Source organism: Anopheles merus, unplaced genomic scaffold, assembly GCF_017562075.2.
Source record: "Anopheles merus strain MAF unplaced genomic scaffold, AmerM5.1 LNR4000007, whole genome shotgun sequence".
NCBI lineage: Eukaryota > Metazoa > Arthropoda > Insecta > Diptera > Culicidae > Anopheles > Anopheles merus.
In genome coordinates, this window is record NW_024427587.1 from 475534 (window position 1) to 503339 (window position 27806).

Here is a 27806-nt window from a genome sequence, read left to right on the forward strand (position 1 = left end):
ACTCCGGATCACTCCGGATCACTCCGGATTACTCCGGATCACTCCGGATCACTCCGGATCAGTCTGGATCACTCCGGATCACTCCGGATCACTCCGGATCACTCCGGATTGCTCCGGATCACTCCGGATCACTCCGGAACAATCTGGATTACTCCGGATCAGTCTGGATCAGTCCGAATGAGTCCGGATCACTCTTGATCACTTCGGATCAGTCCGAATCAGTCCGAATGAGTCTGGATCAGTCTGAATGAGTCTGGATCAGTCCGAATGAGTCTGGATCAGTCCGAATGAGTCTGGATCAGTCCGAATGAGTCTGGATCAGTCCGAATGAGTCTGGATCAGTCCGAATGCGTCTGGATGAGTCTGGATGAGTCCAGATGGGTCGGGATGAGTCCGGTCACGCCGGGCGAGCAGTTTATGTTTGCGATGCAATTACTAATGCCCCAAATGACTGGTCATTATCGTTAAGAAAGTTATTGATGAATGTGTTCCGTTTCAAATAATGCATCCAGAATGTACGATGCGGTATAAAAAATTTCTTTCTGTTTTAAATATTTCTTTCTTGCAATAATATTTACCTTTAAAATATTTATCGTCGCATTAAAAATTCCTTTTACCTTATACTTCCCGTATGATTCCCATTACATGAAGTCAACAGCAATAAGGCTATTTCAATTTTGTTTGATGATTGTTAGTTTATATTTATAGAATTTAAAATACATACAATTCGAGTTCACAAAGTCAAGTTGAATTTTAATTTAATACATTACTTCTTATTAATTCGTGATTTGGTTTTATTACAATTTCAATCGCATGTTAACCTATTTATCCTTTCCTTCTTTCATTTTGTAGTTGTATTGAACGAATACCATTTCCTTGACTTTCCTGCTTCCAAGTCGACTTCTTTTTTGAGTCAAAATCTGTCCTGTTTTCGAAAAAACTCTCTCACAGGGAACAGAAGTTGCTGGAATACTCAAATATTTTTGCGCAAGTTTTGCTAATCCAGGGTATATTTCTAATCTACTCTTCCACCAATTGAGAGGATCTTCACTAATTTTTAGATTTTTTTCTTGTAAATATCGATCTAGCTCTGCAGTAGCTGTTAAAATAGGATTATTGGTAACACCACTGGGTTGTGGTTGAACATGCTGTTTAAATACACCCCATATATCATCGTCCTGTATAATTTCTGTACATTCTTCTACAGTAGATGTTTCATTTTCGCATTGAGTTTTAAATGGTATTAATTTTTCAAGTAAACAAGCATACGCCTCCTCGTATTCTATGGAATTTCCTAAGAACCCTTCTTTTTTAAACCTTGGATCAAGTAGAATTGCTAATGATGAAATGTCCTTATAGCTACGAGTGTTGAACCTATCTTCAATCCCTGACATAATTTCTGTGGCTAGCTGTTTGGCGTTGGTATGTAAATGAGATGATAGCGCTCTTAATTGAATAATCAAAGATTTTATCAGCACACCCAATTTTGATAATGTAACTGTTTTTTCCGCCATTATTTCTTTAGTGGTTGAATCCAAATATCGGAGTACTTTAGCAGTTTCTTCTACGATTTCCCACTGATTTTCATTAAGTTTTGAACTTATCTTAAGTGTGGCAATGCATGATAAAATAGGAATTTTATTTTTATAGAAGCGATCTAGCATTTCATACGTAGAGTTCCATCGTGTGGGGCAATCCTGTTTAAGTTTTTGTTGTGGTAATTTCAAATTTTGCTGCACTTCTGAAAGTTTTTGCATTGCTTTGTTGCTTCTCCGAAAATGCATGACCACATTTTTTACTATTTCTATTGTTTTTTCTATAGTATTGCTAATAGATTTTTGAACTGCTAAATTTATGGTATGTGCACCGCATGGAAGGTGTTCAATGCCAAGTGCTCTTGCTGATGCTATCATATTAGATGCATTGTCTGTTACTATTGTTGCTATTCTTCCATGAATTTCTAATTTGTTGGTAACGTATTCGATATATTTTGCTATATTGCTCCCGGTGTGATCTTTTTCGAATTCCGAACAATCTATTAGAAATGCAGATAGTTCGAAGTTATCATTTATAAAATGAGCTGTTATGGCAAGGAAACTGGTTCCATTTATACTCGACCATGCATCAGCAGTTAGAGTAATAGAACTATCTGATATTAGTTTGGCTTTAACATATTCCAAAGTTTCGTTGTAAATTTTTGGTAACGCGGAATTAGCTAATGTTTTTCTGGTTGGTACATTATAATTTGGATTCAATTCTTTTATAAATGCTCTGAAATAGTGATCCTCAACGATAGAAAATGGATAATATTCTTTACATATTAATAATATTAGCAGTTTATCTAAATTTTTAACTGCGTTTGGTGACAGACTGGTCTTAGATATAAAATAATTGTCTATTGTGCGTGATGATTTTGCAGAAGACGAGGATTCTTGCTCGTTATCTGAAGTTGGTTCGGCTCTATTTATAGGAGTTGAGTGATGCTTTCTCTTCATATGTCGTCGTAAGTTAGAAGTGCTATCAGACCCCAACATCAAGCTACAGTATATGCATTTTACCCCGCTATCCACTCTTTCGAAATGCTGCCAAATTTCGCTAGAAGACATCGTAGAGTCCAAAATAGAGCGTAAAGCAGCTTGTATGTCTATGAGTAAAACACAGATGGATAGAAAAATACATTTAGGAATTTGATAAAAATTACTTTCGTTTACAACAAATTCCAAGGAGGACGGTTTACTACAAGGTAAGGTTCGTAGAAATTTAGATATAAAAGTAGAATTATGTAAATAATGTCTTGTGGCACTATTGGTTATTGTTTATGAAACATACCAAATTACCAAATGTTAATAACACAATCATCAAACCATGCATACTTTCATCCTAATAAAATATGTCTATGAACAGTATCAAGTGGACCTCATCTTAGGTTATATGGCTCGGTGTATTTGTCCCTTGATCAGCCTTTTTATTCCTTAAGATCAGCCAAAATTTAGGAACAAAATAAATTGTTTTTATCTTAGAAAGGTATGCCTAACAAAATGATTTATTTTAACATGGCTAACAAAAATGAAATTGTTTCATAGAAACGTAGAAACTTAAAAGCAAAATAATTCCATTGATAAATATAAGTTTTATAGAAAAATAAAAATTTTATGAATAGACATTAGTCCGAACTTTATTTAAAGGTCTTAAAGTAAAAAAAAACTGAAACACCACAGCACAATGTATCGTTTCAAATTCTATAAAGGGTTGAAAAGTTTCGGTATTTAAAACTTCTTCTTCTATTTGGCGTAATGTCCTACGCGGACATGCCGGCCTATACAGGCTTTCGAGACTTAATTAATTACCACGTAGCCGAATAGTCAGTCCTTGCTACGGGGGGACGGTCCATTCCGGGATTAAACCCATGACGGGCATATTATCGAGTCGTTCAATTTGACGACTGTGCCACGGGACCGCCCGTATTTAAAAATGAGCTGTTTAAAAATAGTTTTATAATTTTAATTGTGTAATTGAACATTTGGAAATATTAGTAAGATTGTTTGTTGTGTATTCCTTTGATTTCGTTTGATATTACTTCGATAAGATTTTTCATACTACACGTCCCGCCAGGCATTCTTGGGTCGTTACATTTATGGTTTTCTGTACATGGTTAGTTGGATCATTTCAAGTGCATTGCGCTAGATCCAATGTGGCGAGAGAAAGATAAATAGCAATAAAGAAAGAAGACTAAATTCTCCTTAGCAACAAATAGAAACAGGGGATAGTGCAATCTAGAGCGTAAGCGTAAGTTGATGAGAAAAATGCCCGCAAAGTACGGCGATGTGACGAGCATTGCATTTTTATGGCCAAATGCAAAGTGTTTGAAGACCAGGTGGTCTCAAACCCTGTTTTTATAACCACATGTGAATTGCACTTTTAGACAGCACGGGTGAATTTTGTTTCCTCAAACAAGCTTTCTGGAGAATTTTTCAATACACAAAAACTCTTAAACCCTTTGTCATTTTTACTAAAATACCATCTAAAACCATCTGAACGGTTTAAACATTATTTATGTATCAAAACAATACCGTACACTAGGAGACCAATGTATACTACGTATATGCTATGAAAAGCGAACTGTTCCTATGGAAATTCATTCCACTTTTTTTTAATTCTGAAATTAGTTATCAAATTATATGGGAGGAGACCACCTGATCTACATTCACTTTGGCCAAAAGTATGCGAATTCAATAGAAAAAAATGTGAAGACAAAATAGATCGCGTAACACACAATTGAAGATCGTGATAATATTTGTGTTAAGCTGATTCAGCTATGCATAGATTCTAAAAAATTTTTAATTTTGCTCTCTCATAAGTTGGGCGTTCTTTCTTCTAGACGACCCAAAACAAATCGATAACACACAGAAAAGTGTCGCTAAGAATGCTAGCGATTATTTCGGGTCGTCAGTAATGGTTAAAAAAAACTTTTTTTCATTTCAAAATTCATAATGAAGAATTTTACACATGGTAAAACTAATTTAGGACACTAGAAAAGTATATGAAAATAACTCACCTGGAAAGAATATCCACACCTACTTTCAAAACACGGCTTGTTGTAATCACCCTTCAAGGCTGTAGCGATCTGAGCAAAGAGGAGAAAAAAGAAAATTTAAATTTGAACAAAATGCACTCTTCACATACTGAGAACTACTCTTGGGAAAGCGACCTGCAGTCGTTACGCAAAAATCTACTTCAAAATCAACTTACCGGTTATTTAAATGTTACACGACCAACAGTACCCCTAGTTGCGTTAACTAACTCACAATTCTTATAGTTTTTGTTTACGGGTTGGAAAAGAGGAGAGGAGGAACCAAAAATCACCGAATAGAACCGATGTCGCTGAGGATGGTCAACTAGTGTCCAAATCGAACTACCCGTTAAGGATTCTCAAAGGATTAGAAGACAAGCGAATCGTAGATTGTATTGATATACTATCAAAGTCATCCAATTCTTTTTGGTGTTCAAACTGTTAATCACTGGCTCACTCGGCTAATTATTATTACGTTGAGGAATAAAAAGCTTACTGCTTGGAGGACCAGTTGATTTCCCTACGACATGCCGTGCTAGCGATTTACACACGTTGAAATTATCCCGCCAAAAATTAAAACCAATAATTTCCACGAGTTGGATTAACCGTTGGAGGAGAAGGTAGCAGGCTCCTCCCCCAACGGGAAACTTAACCGATTGATCACAACCGAGTTATGATTACAGGGTGCCCCATTTAATTAATTATTTCCTTTGAACATTTTCATGCGTAACGCAATTATTTTTTATTTAATTGTCTGTATTTGTTGACAGTCGATATTGATTTTTCAAATTATATAGATTTCAACAAATACAGACAATTAAATAAAAAATAATTGCGTTACGCATGAAAATGTTCAAAGGAAATAATTAATTAAATGGGGCACCCTGTAATCATAACTCGGTTGTGATCAATCGGTTAAGTTTCCCGTTGGGGGAGGAGCCTGCTACCTTCTCCTCCAACGGTTAATCCAACTCGTGGAAATTATTGGTTTTAATTTTTGGCGGGATAATTTCAACGTGTGTAAATCGCTAGCACGGCATGTCGTAGGGAAATCAACTGGTCCTCCAAGCAGTAAGCTTTTTATTCCTCAACGTAATAATAATTAGCCGAGTGAGCCAGTGATTAACAGTTTGAACACCAAAAAGAATTGGATGACTTTGATAGTATATCAATACAATCTACGATTCGCTTGTCTTCTAATCCTTTGAGAATCCTTAACGGGTAGTTCGATTTGGACACTAGTTGACCATCCTCAGCGACATCGGTTCTATTCGGTGATTTTTGGTTCCTCCTCTCCTCTTTTCCAACCCGTAAACAAAAACTATAAGAATTGTGAGTTAGTTAACGCAACTAGGGGTACTGTTGGTCGTGTAACATTTAAATAACCGGTAAGTTGATTTTGAAGTAGATTTTTGCGTAACGACTGCAGGTCGCTTTCCCAAGAGTAGTTCTCAGTATGTGAAGAGTGCATTTTGTTCAAATTTAAATTTTCTTTTTTCTCCTCTTTGCTCAGATCGCTACAGCCTTGAAGGGTGATTACAACAAGCCGTGTTTTGAAAGTAGGTGTGGATATTCTTTCCAGGTGAGTTATTTTCATATACTTTTCTAGTGTCCTAAATTAGTTTTACCATGTGTAAAATTCTTCATTATGAATTTTGAAATGAAAAAAAGTTTTTTTTAACCATTACTGACGACCCGAAATAATCGCTAGCATTCTTAGCGACACTTTTCTGTGTGTTATCGATTTGTTTTGGGTCGTCTAGAAGAAAGAACGCCCAACTTATGAGAGAGCAAAATTAAAAATTTTTTAGAATCTATGCATAGCTGAATCAGCTTAACACAAATATTATCACGATCTTCAATTGTGTGTTACGCGATCTATTTTGTCTTCACATTTTTTTCTATTGAATTCGCATACTTTTGGCCAAAGTGAATGTAGATCAGGTGGTCTCCTCCCATATAATTTGATAACTAATTTCAGAATTAAAAAAAAGTGGAATGAATTTCCATAGGAACAGTTCGCTTTTCATAGCATATACGTAGTATACATTGGTCTCCTAGTGTACGGTATTGTTTTGATACATAAATAATGTTTAAACCGTTCAGATGGTTTTAGATGGTATTTTAGTAAAAATGACAAAGGGTTTAAGAGTTTTTGTGTATTGAAAAATTCTCCAGAAAGCTTGTTTGAGGAAACAAAATTCACCCGTGCTGTCTAAAAGTGCAATTCACATGTGGTTATAAAAACAGGGTTTGAGACCACCTGGTCTTCAAACACTTTGCATTTGGCCATAAAAATGCAATGCTCGTCACATCGCCGTACTTTGCGGGCATTTTTCTCATCAACTTACGCTTACGCTCTAGATTGCACTATCCCCTGTTTCTATTTGTTGCTAAGGAGAATTTAGTCTTCTTTCTTTATTGCTATTTATCTTTCTCTCGCCACATTGGATCTAGCGCAATGCACTTGAAATGATCCAACTAACCATGTACAGAAAACCATAAATGTAACGACCCAAGAATGCCTGGCGGGACGTGTAGTATGAAAAATCTTATCGAAGTAATATCAAACGAAATCAAAGGAATACACAACAAACAATCTTACTAATATTTCCAAATGTTCAATTACACAATTAAAATTATAAAACTATTTTTAAACAGCTCATTTTTAAATACGGGCGGTCCCGTGGCACAGTCGTCAAATTGAACGACTCGATAATATGCCCGTCATGGGTTTAATCCCGGAATGGACCGTCCCCCCGTAGCAAGGACTGACTATTCGGCTACGTGGTAATTAATTAAGTCTCGAAAGCCTGTATAGGCCGGCATGTCCGCGTAGGACATTACGCCAAATAGAAGAAGAAGTTTTAAATACCGAAACTTTTCAACCCTTTATAGAATTTGAAACGATACATTGTGCTGTGGTGTTTCAGTTTTTTTTTACTTTAAGACCTTTAAATAAAGTTCGGACTAATGTCTATTCATAAAATTTTTATTTTTCTATAAAACTTATATTTATCAATGGAATTATTTTGCTTTTAAGTTTCTACGTTTCTATGAAACAATTTCATTTTTGTTAGCCATGTTAAAATAAATCATTTTGTTAGGCATACCTTTCTAAGATAAAAACAATTTATTTTGTTCCTAAATTTTGGCTGATCTTAAGGAATAAAAAGGCTGATCAAGGGACAAATACACCGAGCCATATAACCTAAGATGAGGTCCACTTGATACTGTTCATAGACATATTTTATTAGGATGAAAGTATGCATGGTTTGATGATTGTGTTATTAACATTTGGTAATTTGGTATGTTTCATAAACAATAACCAATAGTGCCACAAGACATTATTTACATAATTCTACTTTTATATCTAAATTTCTACGAACCTTACCTTGTAGTAAACCGTCCTCCTTGGAATTTGTTGTAAACGAAAGTAATTTTTATCAAATTCCTAAATGTATTTTTCTATCCATCTGTGTTTTACTCATAGACATACAAGCTGCTTTACGCTCTATTTTGGACTCTACGATGTCTTCTAGCGAAATTTGGCAGCATTTCGAAAGAGTGGATAGCGGGGTAAAATGCATATACTGTAGCTTGATGTTGGGGTCTGATAGCACTTCTAACTTACGACGACATATGAAGAGAAAGCATCACTCAACTCCTATAAATAGAGCCGAACCAACTTCAGATAACGAGCAAGAATCCTCGTCTTCTGCAAAATCATCACGCACAATAGACAATTATTTTATATCTAAGACCAGTCTGTCACCAAACGCAGTTAAAAATTTAGATAAACTGCTAATATTATTAATATGTAAAGAATATTATCCATTTTCTATCGTTGAGGATCACTATTTCAGAGCATTTATAAAAGAATTGAATCCAAATTATAATGTACCAACCAGAAAAACATTAGCTAATTCCGCGTTACCAAAAATTTACAACGAAACTTTGGAATATGTTAAAGCCAAACTAATATCAGATAGTTCTATTACTCTAACTGCTGATGCATGGTCGAGTATAAATGGAACCAGTTTCCTTGCCATAACAGCTCATTTTATAAATGATAACTTCGAACTATCTGCATTTCTAATAGATTGTTCGGAATTCGAAAAAGATCACACCGGGAGCAATATAGCAAAATATATCGAATACGTTACCAACAAATTAGAAATTCATGGAAGAATAGCAACAATAGTAACAGACAATGCATCTAATATGATAGCATCAGCAAGAGCACTTGGCATTGAACACCTTCCATGCGGTGCACATACCATAAATTTAGCAGTTCAAAAATCTATTAGCAATACTATAGAAAAAACAATAGAAATAGTAAAAAATGTGGTCATGCATTTTCGGAGAAGCAACAAAGCAATGCAAAAACTTTCAGAAGTGCAGCAAAATTTGAAATTACCACAACAAAAACTTAAACAGGATTGCCCCACACGATGGAACTCTACGTATGAAATGCTAGATCGCTTCTATAAAAATAAAATTCCTATTTTATCATGCATTGCCACACTTAAGATAAGTTCAAAACTTAATGAAAATCAGTGGGAAATCGTAGAAGAAACTGCTAAAGTACTCCGATATTTGGATTCAACCACTAAAGAAATAATGGCGGAAAAAACAGTTACATTATCAAAATTGGGTGTGCTGATAAAATCTTTGATTATTCAATTAAGAGCGCTATCATCTCATTTACATACCAACGCCAAACAGCTAGCCACAGAAATTATGTCAGGGATTGAAGATAGGTTCAACACTCGTAGCTATAAGGACATTTCATCATTAGCAATTCTACTTGATCCAAGGTTTAAAAAAGAAGGGTTCTTAGGAAATTCCATAGAATACGAGGAGGCGTATGCTTGTTTACTTGAAAAATTAATACCATTTAAAACTCAATGCGAAAATGAAACATCTACTGTAGAAGAATGTACAGAAATTATACAGGACGATGATATATGGGGTGTATTTAAACAGCATGTTCAACCACAACCCAGTGGTATTACCAATAATCCTATTTTAACAGCTACTGCAGAGCTAGATCGATATTTACAAGAAAAAAATCTAAAAATTAGTGAAGATCCTCTCAATTGGTGGAAGAGTAGATTAGAAATATACCCTGGATTAGCAAAACTTGCGCAAAAATATTTGAGTATTCCAGCAACTTCTGTTCCCTGTGAGAGAGTTTTTTCGAAAACAGGACAGATTTTGACTCAAAAAAGAAGTCGACTTGGAAGCAGGAAAGTCAAGGAAATGGTATTCGTTCAATACAACTACAAAATGAAAGAAGGAAAGGATAAATAGGTTAACATGCGATTGAAATTGTAATAAAACCAAATCACGAATTAATAAGAAGTAATGTATTAAATTAAAATTCAACTTGACTTTGTGAACTCGAATTGTATGTATTTTAAATTCTATAAATATAAACTAACAATCATCAAACAAAATTGAAATAGCCTTATTGCTGTTGACTTCATGTAATGGGAATCATACGGGAAGTATAAGGTAAAAGGAATTTTTAATGCGACGATAAATATTTTAAAGGTAAATATTATTGCAAGAAAGAAATATTTAAAACAGAAAGAAATTTTTTATACCGCATCGTACATTCTGGATGCATTATTTGAAACGGAACACGGACTGATCCAGACTCATTCGGACTGATCCAGACTCATTCAGACTGATCCAGACTCATTCGGACTGATTCGGACTGATCCGAAGTGATCAAGAGTGATCCGGACTCATTCAGACTGATCCAGACTGATCCGGAGTAATCCAGATTGTTCCGGAGTGATCCGGAGTGATCCGGAGCAATCCGGAGTGATCCGGAGTGATCCGGAGTGATCCGGAGTGATCCAGACTGATCCGGAGTGATCCGGAGTGATCCGGAGTGAACCGGAGTGATCCGGAGTGATCCGGAGTGATCCGGACTGATCCGGACTGATCCGGAGTAATCCGGAGTGATCCGGACTGATCCGGAGTGATCCGGAGTGATCCAGACTGATCCGGAGTGATCCGGAGTGATCCGGAATGAACCGGAGTGATCCGGAGTGATCCGGAGTGATCCGGACTGATCCGGACTGATCCGGAGTAATCCGGAGTGATCCGGACTGATCCGGACTGATCCGGACTGATCCGGACTGATCCGGACTGATCCGGAGTAATCCGGAGTGATCCGGAGTGATCCGGACTCGGAGTCAATGAGTCCGAAGGTTTGTTCGTGCACACCCCCCCCCCCCCCCCCCCCGGTAAAACAGTCCGGAGTAACTCCGAGTCCGATTCCGGGGGGTACCGGAGTCGGATCGATCCGACTCCGGTAAAAAATCGTATTTACCCATCACTACTGCTTACGCTGCGACGTTTTTGGCGCCAAAGCGCTGTGCTCGTCGCACGTTCCAAACTGTGTCGTGTGTGCGTGTGTATGTGTCACTCTCACTGAACAAATATTAACGCGCGCAGCTGGCACTGTGGTTTTTCTCTCCCGAGATCACACACAAAAAGTAACGGTATTTTCACTTCTTGCCAACGTTCTCTCCCGAGACCGTTGGCGTAGACACTGGAGTTGAACAAAAACACGTCCGTCCGGGTTAACCGCTCGCACAAGAATGATGTCTTTACGGAATGACTGATGAAAGAATGAAGCGCCACACGGTTTGGCTCTCCTTTTATACTGCCGCAAAACGCTGCCGGCACTCAAAACTCAGGTAAGTAGCGCACCACAAATGAGAGTATAAAAGGCAAAAATCGGCGATTGCAGATTCAGTACGCCTCGAACTGTTGGCGATGACACACTTAGCACACGCAAAAAAAACACACAAATTTTTTTTCCAATTTTTATGTGCAGCGGTGTATGCGGACTTGTTTCAGAATGACGCAGCAAGAATCAATAACCCTGCCAAAGTTCGACTGATGTTGCGGAAACTGGGTACGGCCGAGCACGATCGCTTTCTATCTTTTATCCTGCCCCGTCGTCCGTCCGACTTCTCGTTCGAGGAAACGGTAGAGAAGCTATCAGCGCTTTTCGACGACCAGGAGACAGATGACCAAGAAGCGGACAGAGGATCATTTGGTCTACGCATGTCGCATCAACAAATCTTCAGTGGATTTCGAGCTTGGCAAGCTTAGCAAAGAAGATTTTAAATGTTTGTTGTTTGTGTGCGGCTTGAGGGACGAGGACGAAGTTGATCTGAGAACGCGACTCCTGGCTCGTATTGAGGATCGAACCTGTACAACCCTTCAGCAACTGTCCACCGAGTGTCACCGTTTGGAAAATCTGAAGAGGGACAGCGCGATGATCGAGGGTCCTTTGCCGGAGCGCGTATTAGCTGTCAACACGAAAGGGGATCGCCAACAACGACAGCATTTTTCCGGCTTAGCTAATCCTGAAACCCCGTGTTGGTTGTGCGGAGAACGTCATTGGATGCGAGATTGTACTTACCATACCCACCAATGTGAAATGTGCTCGTGTATCGGCCATAAAGAGGGCCATTGCAAAACAGCAGCTCGACGCACGTCAAAAAAGCGTTTCACCAACTATAGAAGAACGCAAATGCTTTCAGTAAACGTCAATAATGTGCAGCAGCGACGTAAATTCGTGCCTATTGTTATAAACGGCACCCCAGTCCCATTGCAGCTGGACACAGCATCGGACATAACCGTGATCGACCGAAAAACCTGGCAGCGCATAGGTAGTCCTCAACTAGCTCCTTCATTGATAATAGCTCACACAGCATCGGGTGCAAACCTCGCACTGGACGGGAATTTTATGGGTATTGTTAGTGTGGCTGACCAAACCAAGAGGGTTAAAATTTCAGTTACTCCAGCACGTCTGCTTCTTCTAGGGCTGGATCTGATTGATAAGTTTTCATTGTGGTCAACTCCCATCGATCAATTTTGTTGCCAGCTGACAAAATCCAACAGCACACACGAATCATGGCAAAAGAGATTTCCTCAGGTTTTCGGAGATACTGGGTTGTGCACGAGAGCGAACGTTTCTTTTAAAGTGAAGGAAAATTGTCGCCCAGTTTTTCGCCCCAAACGACCAGTTGCTTACGCAGTACGCGAAGCAGTTGACCAAGAACTGGATCGTCTACAAACTATTGGGGTTATCACTCCGGTTAAGGCATCTGATTGGGCTGCTCCAATAGTAGTTGTCAAGAAAGCTAACGGTTCAATCCGGATATGGGGAGATTATTCCACGGGTCTAAACGACGCTCTCTAACCTAATGATTACCCGCTACCGTTACCGGAAGACATATTCGCAAAGCTTTCCAACTGCAAGTTCTTCAGCAAAACTGATTTATCTGATGCCTTTCTTCAAATTGAGATCGACCCGCAATACCGTCCATTACTAACCATCAATACGCACCGAGGGCTGTACCTTTACAATCGCTTGCCACCGGGTATAAAGATCGCACCAGCAGCCTTCCAAATGGTAATCGATAAAATGCTAGCTGGCCTAAAGAATGTATCAGGTTACCTCGACGACATCATTGTGGGTGGCACATCAGAAGCAGAGCACGATGCGATCTTGGCAGACACGCTTGTGCGGATTCAGGATTACGGATTCACTATCCGTGCTGACAAATGTGCTTTTCGTATGCCTCAGATCACCTACCTGGGGCACGTAATAGATAGTAGCGGACTACGCCCCGATCCGGCAAAAGTTGCACTTATACGAAATCTGCCAGAACCAACAGACGTTACAGGCACGAGATCCTTTCTAGGTGCTATTAATTTCTATGGTCGTTTTATTCCTAACATGCGAAAGCTGAGATATCCATTAGATCAGCTCCTCAAGGCTAATGCTTCATTCGAGTGGACGCCAGAATGCAAACGTGTTTTCCATGAGTTTAAATCTCTGTTAGCCACTGAACTACAGCTAGCTCACTATGACCCGCAGTAAAAGATCGTGGTTTCGGCGTTCCCACCCCTCCATCCCATCCCTACCAATCCGTGTATCCCTTATCCTCCCCTCAGAGAGGAAGGGAAAAAATAATCTAATATAATTTGCAAAAGGATTCTAGTGCATGTGACGAAAGAGTCCATAAGGACCAAAGTCACTATAATTTCTTTGACAGACAGACAGACAGTGGTTTCGGCGGATGCATCTTCAATCGGCCTGGGGGCAACAATCAGTCATGTGTATCCGGGGAGGTTACAACGGTAATTCAGCACGCTTCATACAAAGGCATACCTACACTTACGGCAAAACGTCTCCAGCGATTTGCACTAACCCTTCTCGCTTATGATTTCAGTATCGAGTACGTGCGCACCGAAGATTTTGGTAATGCCGATTTGCTGTCACGGCTGATAAACACGCACACCAAGATTGCGTGATCGCAAGCTTGGAAGCGGACGTCAAATCGATCTTGGTAAACACACTAGAGACAACACCTGTTAATCTTGTGGAGCTAGCAAAGGAAACAAAGACAGATCCGTTATTACAGAAAGTCGAGCATTACGAAAATACAACATATACTGCCGAACTGGCCAGATTTCATGCTAGAAAAGAAAGCTTGTCAATCGTAGACGGATGTCTTCTTTTCAGTGAAAGGGTGGTAATACCGAGAGCACTACAGCAACGATGCCTTCATCAAGTGCATAACGGACATCCAGGGATCGTCAGAATGAAGGCCTTGGCCCGCAGTTTTTACTATTGGCCATCTCTGGATGCAGACATCGCGGACTGGGTAAAAACATGTGATGCATGCCAAGCAGCTGCCAAATCACCGCCTCACGAAAACCCCATTTCTTGGCCCAAGTCTATGATTCCTTGGCAGAGGATACATGTAGACTACGCCGGCCCACTTGAAGTAGCATATTTTCTCATCGTGGTAGACGCATTCTCCCGCTGGCCCGAAGTAATTCGAACGAATAGCATCACATCTGTGACAACAATAGACATTCTACGTTCGATATTCGCCCGTTTCGGAATGCCATACACGCTCGTTTCAGACAATGAAACGCAATTCGTCAGTACGGAATTTAAGGAGTCTTGCATTCACAACGGTATTGACCATATCACAACAGCACCTTATCATCCACAGTCAAACAGGCAGGCTGAAAGATTCGTCGATACATTCAAGCGAGCTGTTAAAAAAATATCGGCGAATGGCACATCGATTAACGAAGCATTAGACACCTTCCTACTCACTTACAGAAGCACGCCAAATTCAGCGTTAGGTTTCGAACAACATTGGATCTGCTACGCCCGATGCCTGCACGAAGTACAATGGAGTGTGCTGAAACCAACCATCTGAGACAGTTTTGTTCGTTTGATCCAGTCTACGCTAAACGATATACGCGCAATGGATGGACCTGGGTAGCTGGCACAATTGTCAAACGCATCGGAACTGTAATGTACACCGTCCAGACGTTTGATAAGAGGATTATACGCAGCCACGTTAATCAGTTGCGCGATCGTCGTAACCGTCAGCAACATCACCAACATCCTGTTAAACCGGTTAATACAAATTTCCCTCTTAATGTACTTTTAGATACGGCACCAATCTGCACCTCTGGGTTACCGTCTAGCCCGCTACTGCAAATACCAGCATCGGTCAGCAATACCAATGATGCCTCAGCCGTGCCTAGCTGCACCTACACAGCCTGAAGTTTATGTGCTTAAAACCGTATTATAGCTGTTTTCTTGAGCCAACTCTGTGATACTTCGTAACGCGTTTTTGCAAAGAAAACTACGCCATCATTCCGTTTTGCATCCTCACTCACACACCTTAAATCACATTACAACCACAATGGAGCGCACTTGCAACGCTTGTGCTACTGAAATTACTGACGCTTTCATCTGTTGCGCTCTATGCAATTCACCGTTTCACAATCGCTGCTCGAACTTGTCAGAAGATCTTCTCACGAGTATTGCCGAACAAAAACAGCTCCACTGGTGCTGCATTGGGTGCAACATCGTTTTTGCAAACCCTAGATCAAAGTTTATCAGATATGCGGCAGTACAAATGGGCTTGCAAACGGCATTAATGGCTGCTTCTGATTGCTTTAAAACAGCACTTGAACCACTCATAAAAGAGATTCGCTCCGGTTTTACTCTTGTTAATCAAGCTCACTCAGCAACACCGCTTAGTAGCCAGCCTTCTAAAATGAGGCGAGTGATCCATGCGAAAAGGCTATTTTCTAATGTAGCCAAAACACAAACACCAGAAGATCAAACAAGATTGAACAACAGCAACAATAGCAACAAACAGCACTATAATAGATCAGTCAACAAGGAATTGACCAACATTCCTGAACCACCGTTAATTATAACTGGCACTAATGCAAGTGTTTCACCCACACACGCACTTAACATTGTTCCTGCTGTCGTTCAAGCTCCGAAAATGGCACTATACATTTCGCGTCTCTCTACTGACACCACAAAAGAAAAAGTCGAAAAAACAGTGAAGCACTTTTTGGGCACTGATGATGTTTTGGTCCATTGTTTGTGGCGTAAGGACACTGACCTATCTACAGTTACCTTCTTATCATTCAAAGTGCTAATACCAACATCGCTCCGTACTAAAGCACTGAATCCAGCAACCTGGGCAAGTGGCCTTCCGATCCGGGAATTTGTCGATCGAAAAAACTACAAAGCTCTGCCGAGCTTTGTAATGCTTTCACAAACAAATTACACACCTGTTACCGATATGCCAATCACGGACGAACAACCTCCAGAATGCCTAAACACAACTTTGATCTACCCAGTACTATAATTAAACAACCTAATGAATGTTGTGGTGTGAAATATTCCGCGACTCAGTGCTATACTCAACTACCATTTCTTTTCGTTTCACATTCAACTGTATCGACGCACGCAGACACCACTATTGTAAACAATGGCCAAACACTAAACCGGCATAATGACCTTACCGTATATTACCAAAACGTTCATGGACTACGCACTAAACTTGAGGATGTTTACATTGCTTCTAGTGAGCTTGATCACGATGTTATTGTTCTCACAGAAACATGGCTTGATGATACAATACTATCGCAGCAGGTAATCTGTGACAAATACGCTATCTATAGAAGCGATAGAAATGCTAATAACAGTGTCAGACAGATTGGTGGTGGTGTCCTGATCGCTGTTTCCAAACGTCTCAAATGCCTTCCTGTGCACACCAATATAACGTGTATTGAACACTGCTGGGTTAAAATCCTGCTGCCTTCAAGTAAAATCTTTGTTGGTGTAAGTTACATCCCTTCTGATCTTAGTACAAATACTGCAATTATGACTGCTTTCGACGAGGCTCTTGATAGAGTGAGTGCTTCTATGAACGATTACGATACGATGTGTCTGTTGGGTGACTTCAACCAACCAATGATCGCCTGGCGTGCAATCGATAGGCACTATGAACCCGCGTCATCGGTGCCTGGTCAAAATCGCTTTTTGGATTTGATAAATTATCATTGCTTAAAACAAATTAGTGGGATAGTAAATGATCTAAGAAGACAATTGGATCTTGTGTTTGTCTCAAATGAGCTTGAAAATAGCGTGCCTATGCACTCAGTCACTGTCCCCCTTGTCGCGATTGTTCCGGTTGATAACCACCATCCACCACTGGAAATCACGCTGCAGAACTCCCACACTAGTTCAGACGATAATTCCGGCATAGTCTTGCCTGGTGCTGTATCTGCTTATAATTTTGCCAGAGCTGATTTTGTTAGTATAAAGCAAGCGTTGATGGACACTGATTGGACTAGACTTCAAAACATGGAATTAGAAGCTGCTTCTGAATACTTAACGTCAACAGTGTCAAACATCATTGAACAATTCGTACCTAAACGAATATTTACAAATTCACAACCATGGTGCACTAGATACCTTAAAAGGTTAGAAAGAATGCTTCGTTCTGCATATCGTATATTCAGTCGTACACGCAATGAAGCTGATAGAAGCAATTTCCTGGAGGCTGCAAGGATCTTCAAGTTTCATACCCGAAAATTGTATGTATCCGCCGTGTCCAGATATCCATTCGGGCTTGTCCAAAATCATTTTGGAACTTTATGGACCGTAAGATGAAACGTACTTCCCTCCCATCATGTATGACACTTGATGGTCGATTATTTACCGACACGCGAGAAATATGTAATGGTTTTGCAGAGCTGTTTGCGCGTAGTTGCACGAGCTTTCCCGAAGAAAACCTGAAGGTAGAGGAAGCGTTACGTTTTGTGGCTCAGGACTCCGTAGACATTTCATTGCCTTCTTTTACAATCGATGATGTACGTTTAATGGCTTCAAAGCTGAAACCCTCCTCAGCCTCTGGACCCGATAACATTCCGGGAATAGTGATCGTTTCATGCATTGATGAATTGGCTTCACCACTAGCAACCATTTTTAATAAATCACTTCGCACTGGATTCTTTCCTGACCAATGAAAAAAGTCATGGATATTTCCTGTTTACAAAAAAGGCGACAGAACGTCTATCTCAAATTATCGAGCTATTTCCATGCTATGTGCCCCCAGTAAACTGTTCGAATTATTGGTTCATAAACATATAATGCATGGCGCTATTAACGTATTTACACCTTTGCAACATGGCTTCCTACCTGGACGCTCCACCGTCACAAACTTAGTGCAGTTCTTGCATTTTACTTACAAGCAGCTAGACAAAGGGTTCCAAGTAGATACTGTTTATACTGATTTTCACTCTGCTTTCGATAGCGTCAATATCCATACTTTGACTAGCAAACTTTTAAAGCTTGGTTTTCATATCAGTATAGTTAAGTGGCTGAATTCCTACCTATCGTGTCGTTCAGTACGTGTTAAGATTGGGGATTGCATCTCTAGTGAATTTAGCAGGGTCTCTGGTGTTCCTCAAGGCAGCATTTTAGGGCCTCTTTTATTTAATCTCTTTATTAACGACATTGTCTACGCTATACCTGACTACCCGGTTCTACTATACGCAGATGACCTTAAAATGTACTTTCCTGTGCGTAGTTCTAATGACTGTCTCCGATTGCAAGGCTTTCTTTCTATTTTTAATAATTGGTGTTCCTTAAACTGTTTGTCACTCAACGTCAGTAAGTGCTCGGTTATTTCGTTTACTCGTGCGAGAGCTCCTTTATGTTTTAATAATGTTCTTTCTGACTTGTTCGTCCTTTGATTGAGTACGCTTCAGTTGCTTGGTTTCCGGAGCAAGTTACTAGAATTGAGAGGCTTGAGAGGATCCAGCGAAAATTTACCCGGGTAGCTATTAAGCGGCTTCCGTGGAGACATAACGACGTACTACCAGCTTATCATACGAGGTGTCAGTTGTTAGGCCTTGAAACTTTGGAAAAGAGAAGAATGGTTGCCCAAGGAATTTTTATTTTTAAACTATTAACTGGAAGTATCGATGCACCTCTGTTGCTAAGTCATGTAAATTTTTATGTCCCTACTAGACCTTTAAGAACTCGACAATTTGTAATAACTGATTTTCGTTATCGTCTTTTCTGTGCTAGGGATCCGTTGCTATTGATGTCCAAGAATTTTAATTTATTTTCAAATGTTATAGACCTGTCCTTTAGTATACCAAAATGTTCTAGTGTCATACGAGAATGCATTATGTCTAATTTTAGGAACACATAGTTTATAATACATTAGTTTTAATTGTGTATGTAGGCCATGGAGGCTCGATACTTTATAATAAATAAATAAATGCGAAACCATCAACTACAGACTTCAGCATCGGTCATCAATCCTGATGCAGTCTCAGCAGTGACGCCGATATCTCTCAAATGCGCTCTTAATTCACGAGCACCAGTGCAATCTTCAAAACAGGAACCACGCCGGTCTTCTAGGAACAGAAGGCCGCCTAGTAGGTTCGATGCTTATATATGTTTTTAAAAGAAGGGGAGATGTTGGATGCATTATAAAGCGGGGCACTCAGGTGCGCTCTCCGCGAGAGCGATCTCTCGTCGGCTGACGAGCACGAGTGCCCACCGTCTCGGTACCGATGGAGATCGATCTCTCGGTACCGATCGGATGAGAGGGAACGTAGGGAGAGGTCGAGTGAGAGAGATTAGAAGAGATTAAGGGGCATTCGGATCCGCGACGCGTTCGGAGCAACAGCTTACTATCCTCCAGCGTATACACGTAATATACTTAAACAGGAATAAATTATATAAATATAATAGAACATAAAACATAGTCTACTACATCTCTGTCTATTGACGGCCAATAAACATAACTCCGAGCTATGGACTTCATCCTCTGGATTCCTGGGTGCCCTTCATGCAGCTGTTTTAGGCACCGCTGCTGAAGTTTGGTTGGGATTACCACCCTTTCCCCGAACAGAATGCTACCTCGGACCGTGGTGAGGGCCTCGCCTATGTGGTAGAAACAAGCCAGTTCTGTAGCGTAGGTGATGTTTTGGGGCCACCCATCCATGATGTTTTTGTAAACTTGTCGCAGCACCGGATCGGATGCCGTGGCCTTCGCAACGTCACTAAAATTGAGGGGAAATATATTAATTGAATTTAGTGCTACGTATCTTACGTCATCTTCCAACTCAGCGCTTGCGATGATGTATTCTGGATCCGGTTTTGCGTGCTCATTAATCAGTCTCGAAAGCACGTCCACATTGCCAAACTTCTCGGTCTGCACATACTCGATGCTGAAATCGTACATTTGCAACTGCAATGCAAATCGCTGCAATCTGTTGCTGTTGCATTATCTGCATCATCTGCATCATCATCGCCGAATGGGTGGTGGGCGCTGGAACTGCGGCAGGCGATGGCTGCGAAGCTGCATTCTGCGATGGCGATTGCACCATCGACGCTTGCCCTTCCTCGAGTTGCCAAGTGTCGGCGTGTTCGTCGGTCGACCCCGTTGACCGCGCAAACCAAAGGGGGTGTAATATACAGGTGGGCTTATCCCGAACGATTTGACAGCTGCGCTGTAGAAAAATGAATAAAAAATGACAGAAGGGGATTCAATTACTTTGTCAATGTATGTTTAATATGTTTAATATGTTTATTGATTAATCCATCGGGATCTTGAAGATCCTACATGAATGTACTTAAATTAGTGCTTATAGACTATGTAAGGTACATAAATCGATCGGGGAGAACAGGTGCACAAGAATAGAAAATGTATTTTGAGAAAAAAATTATTACGTAAGTTGTGTCCTGAGTCTATCTCTAAAAACATTATGTGGCATGTTGAAATCAAATAAATCAAGCAGTTTTATGATACAAAATTGATTGTTTGTGGTAAGTGTAGTGAAATTATGTTTATCATATATCGGGTATGAATCATTTATGTGTTATTCGGCAGAATCGACACAACAAAAGTGTTCATTGCTAACGCGCACCGGCATTCGGCAACTAGCCGCGATATTACGTACAGCACGGTAAAATAGGGTGTTATTTTCTAAATAGGCTTGTGGTGAGTAAAGAAATGAATTTAATTTTCTTCTGATCATGAAAGGTGATTCAATGTAATTGATTTTATTTATTATTTATTTCATTCCCGTTGTACAGGCAAGAGCTTCTATGTAGTCAAAGTTGATAACAAGAGTGCTTTTAGTATCTGCGATATTCTTGTGTGGTAAGTGAACAATTTTATTTGATCGTATAATTATTGTATGGGACGATCCATAGTCGCCAACTCGTACGACTTCACAACATAACAGTGGTGGACCAAAGTCTAAAATGAACTGTCCCCCCGCAACAAGGACTAATTATCTAGCTGGGTGGTACTGATTCTTTTTTTTTTTTTTTGAAGGCCTGTAGAAGCCAGCATGGCAGCTAGATCGCTACGCCAATTAGAATAAGAAGAATTATTCTACTGGTTTATGTACCAGCGATTTGAAATGAATAGCAACTTCTTCTTTCAATTTATTTTTAAAGTACGATATGTACATGCCGCAAGAATGCTTAGTTGAACCATAACTAAATGAAAAGGGTAGAACACCGTGATCATTTTTTTCATAATTTTTAACGTTTAAGTATCACTATTGTATACGTTTACCCTAATGCAAAACAAATAATCATCAATCCACCGCTAATTTTTTTAGGAATTAATATGACTGGCCGATCATACTCAGCTTCATTTTGCAAAAATAATCGATCTAATGTAAAAAAACGGGGTTTACGTTACGTTTCATAAATTTCCACGTATTCCTAATGTGCAGAAGGAATGGGTGAGATTTTGTCAAAGAGGAGAAAACTGATAATCCAAAAACTACAGTGCTTTGTGCTTCGATCACTTCAGAAATGAAGATTTTCAATTTCAAAATGCACCAATAGCTAACAACTCCGGTACATTCAGGCAGCTTAATCCAAAAGGTAACAACATAGCATTATTGTAGCATTGGCAAATTATTCTATTTTTTTTTTATTTTAGCAACATCAATAGAAAATAACAGCAACATTTTAAGTACTGCCGTAAAACAAAATCAAACAATAGACTTCATTACGCATAGGGCTGAAGTATTATACGAAGGACAAATACTACCATGCGAACCATTACAGGAGGAAGTATGTGTACAGATGCAGATCCATGTTTCCGGCGAGCAGCTTGCATCGAATTTAGAACTGGAACGGCTAAGAAACGAAGATGAAAATTTAAAAAATTTAAATGATAATTTAAGAAATAAGTTTAACGAGCTGAACAACCAAAATATTCTATTTAAGGAAGAAATCGCAACATTAAAAGTGGAAATGGAAAAAAATGATAGCAACCTAGGTTTTGAGGAATTAGTTACACAAATGATTTTTTTTTGAAAGGTACATTATCCGATTATCAAAAAGATTTAATTTTGCAAAAAATGAAACGAGTGAAATGGACAGACGAGGAACTTAGCGCTGCATTGACGCTACGATATTTTAGCAAAAAGGCATACAATTATTTAGCAAAAGATTTAAAATATTCTCTTCCTTCTATTGCGACGCTAAAGCGCTATGCAAAACGACTCAATATTAAAGAAGGCATTCTGGACGACGTTTTGAAAGTAGTCGGTAATACAACCAAGACGTTCATAGGTTCATAGGATTTGAACAGAAAATGACCAAAGATATTATCCTGGCAATAATTCAAAAATTGGCAGAACACAACATTAACGTAACAGCCATCGTAAGCGATAACTGTCATGCTAATACAGTAGGTGACCGCTAACTGGATGTGTTTTGACTGGAGTGCTTTTCAACTGGAGCAAAGTGAGTTGATATATCAGGTGGGCTTATCCAGTGCATTTTGACGTCTAAAAACGAAAATAGGAAGAAAACCTGGTTTGACAGTTAGATCCATAGCAAACGGGGTGCTTTGATAATTGTTCTATACACTTTTTTCTTAGTCTATCCAAAATTTTCACAATTTTACACGATTTTTGAGAACAATCAAAGGTCTGTTGAATTAAACAAAATAATGTATTCAAGGGCACTCTGATAAGTTCCTTACTTTAAGTATGATACCGCATTTGGTTCGATTACACTGCTCCTTGCTTGCTGACCGAACAGATTCAATAATTGTTTCTTATATATCAGATTTTGCTAGAATGTTGTTGCATTCCAGTAATATTTAGATCATCATTTAATCCAAGAACTGGCCGTCACGTAAGTTTTTTTGGTTTCTTTCTTCGTGATACGCCTGAGTAAAGCCACATACTATTTTTGCGAGATACAGTTTAAACTTCTAGGCATATTAGATTTTGCTATGGAACAAACTGTCTAATTGTGTGTCGATGTATTGGTGAGGAAGAACACCATAAGCCCACCTGATATATACACTCACTTTGAACTGGAGGTTCGCTAACTGGAGTGGTTCTCAGTTAACGAACACTTAAACGTCAAAACATGAAACATCCGGAATCTCATGAAGAGAAATTTGTCGCAAATGTGCATTCTCAAACAAATTTTAGGTATTTTGCCTACGTTTGCTATTATGTTATTACACGAATTAATATACTTTATATCAACATAAATGAAAAAAAAAGTTTGGTATGTTTATTCCAGTTAACGCCAATCAAAACAATCAATACATAGAAACGTCACTCTAGTTAGCGAACATAGTTCGTTAACTGGAGCTTGTTTACCTCCCAGTTAGCAGTCATCTACTGTATTGGTTGTTGGAAAGAATTAGGAGCCTATGACCACAAACAGCCATATTTTACACATCCAACAAATGAAGATAAAATATTTGTCTGTCCGGATGCCCCACATTTGCTCAAACTAACAAGAAATTGGCTCATTGATCATGGTTTTAATTACAAAGGTAAAATTATTAACCTAGATTTGCTATTTGAAATGCTTTCCAAAAGAAACGAAGCAGAAATGACTCCGATGTTTAAATTAGCTGATTCACATTTGATAATGACGCCTCAACAACGACAAAATATGAGAAGTGCGGCAGAGCTATTGTCCCGCACAACATCAGTGGCTTAAAGGAGATATTATCCTGAAAATGAAGACGTTTAGCAGATCTCATAGAAAAGATAGATCTTTGGTTTAGTGTCTCTAACACATATACTCCTACAGCAAAACTCGACTATAAGAAGTCATATACAGGCAGCGATGATCAACTAAACGCACTTATGGATATGTTCGAGTTTACGTCCAACAAGGTTCCATGCGGCAAAAACAAGTTACAAGTGTTTCAAAAGTCCATTTTAATGCAGATAAATTCTCTACAGATGTTTTTTTTATGAAATGAAGTCAAAGTATGGACAGAAAGTAAAATTCATTTCCACACACAAGGTAAAACTTCCACATTTAAATTTTCTGATGTTTAAACTAATTTGTACTTTTTTTTGTTGCAGCTCAACCAAGATGTTTTAGAGAATTTTTGTTTAACAACTACGCCAAAAAGGGGGAGTGTAACCCATCTCCGTTAAGCTGCATATATCGCATCAGATTAATGATTTTAGGAAAATCACCAACTATTCTACGCAGCCAAACGGATGTAGGCCCTATCAATCCAAAGCCTCAGGATGAATATATTTCATCGCAATCAGAGAACCAACCAGCAGATCATGAGTCTAATTCTATACAGAATCAAAATGAACCAATAATTTCGTCCCGCATACTGACCCAAGCGGATATTACACCAACCCTACCGAATATAGAAGATGTACAAAAGGAAAATGGTATTACTACCCAGGATAATAGCGATACATTCAGTACCGTAAGTAGTAGCGATATAAAGTTAACAGAGCAGGATGGCGATGGGCTACAATATATCATGTATGGGATACAATATACATAGCAAAAACCTATCATAAAAAAATTCTTGAATTGAAACTGGGTGAATTTACATTTAAAATGACAACCGAACACAGTTATTCTAATCCCCCCTCTTTCGTACAGCATCTCTCGGTAGGAGGATTGTTTGCTCCTTCCGAATCTTTCTTAAAGCAGGGTAACAAAATGGAAAAAAAAATTTTTAAATTCAACCGAGAAGGATCAATCTATAAAAAGAAAGGCATTGTCACAAAACTGACCAAAACCATAAAACGTCGTATTCAAGAATTGCCTGAGGAAATTATTAAAAAGTTTGTTCCGGGCCCGACGGCCAAGCCGACCGCGAAGGTTTCGGTCGTTCAGGAGCGCTTGGTAAACCGTCTGCTGCCACGGAACAGAACGTCCCGGGCAAAGGGTTTCGGGAGCGTCAACGGTCCAACTCTCCTTCACCTAACTACTTTCAGTAATGGCCTACCAGGCTAGTTACTTCTTTTCCAATGTAAATTGGGAGGTCTATTCCGTGGTAGCGCCGCTACTGATTTCGTTAAGCGTTGTCGAGAAGGCAATTGTATTCGCCCAAAGCTTCTCCCGGGAGAATCTTAACACCAAACAGAGAAACGCACTCATCAAATGCTGGTGTAAGACTGATTTATTATAATGCTTTCCTCCTTTTATACTTTAAATTACAAGCTATCTTAGTCTACTAAGAACAAAATAAAAATTATTAAATTATAAATTCAAATAGCCACCATCGATGTGGTCGCTGCGCAACATTCTCCGACCCGTAAATTATCGTATTTACAATAAATAAGCGCAGCCTAGCTATGTCAAGAGCTATGAGGGACGAAGTATTTTAGCATTGGAAGCATTTTCGCTTGTAGCATCAATAAGATTCCGGTTAAGATGATGGCTAGAATGCTTCAAAAGGTGTTCTTTTTGCTTGACATCTACTACTGCTACCTTTACCGCCGGTCGTTTTATAATAATATTTCCTACTTTAACCTCTACTGATCGTACTTGATTATCTTTTGCTAGATTTACTTGCACTACCCGCCCTTTCATCCATTTTCATCCACTAATACCACCATATCCCCTTCCTTCAACGGTTCTATTCGGGTCGTCCATTTGTTTCGTTTGATAAGCGTTGGTAGATATTCCTTTTTCCATCTATCCCAATAGATCCTAGCGTGATGTTGAACAAGTTTCCATTGTTTCCTATCTACAGGATTGGTCTCAAGGATTTCTGGAGGTGCACACTCGAAGCTTCTTCCGATCAAAAAATGATAAGGTGTTAAAATTTCGTCGTCTTCGCAGCTAACTGGTATATCTGTCAATGGTCTTGAATTTACCATTGACTCTATTTGTATCAGCGTTGCCCGTAGTGTTTCCGGAGTAGGTTTTCTTTCGTTCCATTGATAGAAGAGATGCCTCAACGCCTTTTTTACGGTTTGTATCAAACGCTCCCAAGATCCACCAGAGTGTGGAGCTGCAAGTGGATTGAAAGTCCACTTGATGTCGAATTTCAACGCTGCTTCTTGCCTCATACGATGATCGATTTCATTTATTAATTGTTGAAGTTCCTTCTCAGCTCCAACAAAATTTGTTCCGTTATCGCTGTAGAGGTGCTGAACTTTTCCTCTGCGATGTTGGAAATTTTTCAAACATACCAGAAAACTATCGGTGTTGAGTTTTTCAGCAAGTTCGAGATGAATTGCTCGTGTGCATGTAAATAACGCTCCCCATCGCTTTTCCACGGATCGCTTCACTGCATCTTCTACCGGTCCAAAATAGTCCACCCCGGTATGAGTGAATGGTGGTACATATAGATGTGCTCGAAAATGCGGTAGGGGTGCCATCAACGGTTCTTTCGGTGTAGCATTTTTCAATATACACGTTTGGCAGCATGCTTTCACATTTTTTAGTACTACTCGAAGATTGATTATCCAATAGATGTATTGGACTCTGTTTCTCTACTACTTTTCCTTTACAAGGAGCGTGATATTCATCCGGAAATCTTTCGATTTGTGCTTTGCGTATCAAAGCCCTTCTTGCGACGTCGACATCCTCAGGATCAATTTTGTTCGAAAATTCCTCCCGATCTTTCAAAAATCGACGAATTTCTTCAAAATGGTTGTATGTTTCAACAATTTACTCCATGATGAATAGTTGTTTTTCGGAATCAAATCGACGATTTGATGCATGGCTACAAATTTCTTTTCTTCATCCGTCTCAACGATCTTTTCTTTTTTCGGCCAAAACAGCTCCTTCTCTACGAGAAAATCGGGTCCATTGAACCAAAGTCGCGTATCTTTGATTATCTTAGTAGTAATATCAGCGGGATTCCTCATGTGGAAACCTCCGTTCTGATGCACTTCGATCACTTGTTGAACAGTATTGACAGCATCTTGCTACGAAAAGAAGCTGTCCAAATAATCATCAACGTAATGTTGACGGATTATTGGTTCTACTGCTAACGGATGCGTTTTCTCGTGTTCTCTAGCGTTTGTATTTTTTACCACTTGAGCGCAAGCTGGTGAACATGTTGCTCCAAACGTCATCACTTGCATCACAAAAGTTTCAATCTGGTTGTTCGCATCTCCTTTTCTCCACAAAATCCTTTGTGAGTCTTGATCCTCTGGCCTTATTTTCACTTGATGAAACATTTCTTTTATATCGCCTACCACACAAATGTGTCCTTCACGAAAGTGAATCAAGACTCCGAACAATGAAGCCATTTCATCTGGACCGACCAATAGCTGAGAGTTTAAAGACACATTGTTGATTTTTGCAGCTGCATCAAAAACCAAACGCGGCTTCGGAACCGGCTTGTTTTTATTAACCACGATGAAGTGTGGTAAATTAAATGTCCTGGGCGTATGCTTCGAAACTTCAACCGACGTTAATTTTCTGAATTTTCTGAGCCAAAGGATATGGCTTGATACTCCTCAAACGTTTTATTCGCCCACTCCATCAACGCAGGGTTTCGAATTAATTGCTTCTCCATACATTTCAACCGCATTAAAGCGTTGTTATAGCTATTCGGAAATT

General features: G+C 39.4%; 1 protein-coding gene and 2 long non-coding RNA genes across 3 annotated transcripts; 1 reads left to right on the forward strand and 2 right to left on the reverse strand.

Moving 5' to 3' along the window:
• Positions 1-2571: 2571 nt before the first annotated feature.
• On the reverse strand, positions 2572-4855 carry LOC121600830. Its single transcript, XR_006005877.1, has 3 exons — positions 4750-4855; positions 4556-4624; positions 2572-2644 (listed from the first exon to the last, which is right to left on the reverse strand). It is a non-coding gene; the product is annotated as an uncharacterized LOC121600830 (long non-coding RNA).
• Positions 4856-5852: 997 nt separating this feature from the next.
• Positions 5853-8136, forward strand: LOC121600832. Its single transcript, XR_006005878.1, has 3 exons — positions 5853-5958; positions 6084-6152; positions 8064-8136. It is a non-coding gene; the product is annotated as an uncharacterized LOC121600832 (long non-coding RNA).
• Positions 8137-19574: 11438 nt separating this feature from the next.
• Positions 19575-20455, reverse strand: LOC121600824 (uncharacterized protein K02A2.6-like). Its single transcript, XM_041929595.1, has 2 exons — positions 20090-20455; positions 19575-20026 (listed from the first exon to the last, which is right to left on the reverse strand). Exons 1-2 carry the CDS (start codon positions 20206-20208, stop codon positions 19699-19701), a joined length of 447 nt encoding a protein of 148 aa, XP_041785529.1. The 5' UTR covers positions 20209-20455; the 3' UTR covers positions 19575-19698.
• Positions 20456-27806: the final 7351 nt, after the last annotated feature.

Excerpts from the sequence above, each read along its gene's own strand:
- LOC121600824 (XM_041929595.1), bottom strand. The coding sequence starts at position 20,208 with ATGTACGATTTCAGCATCGAGTATGTGCAGACCGAGAAGTTTGGCAAT. Across the intron at positions 20,027-20,089 it reads TACATCATCGCAAGCGCTGA|TGACGTTGCGAAGGCCACGG; the intron begins GTTGGAAGATGA and ends CCTCAATTTTAG.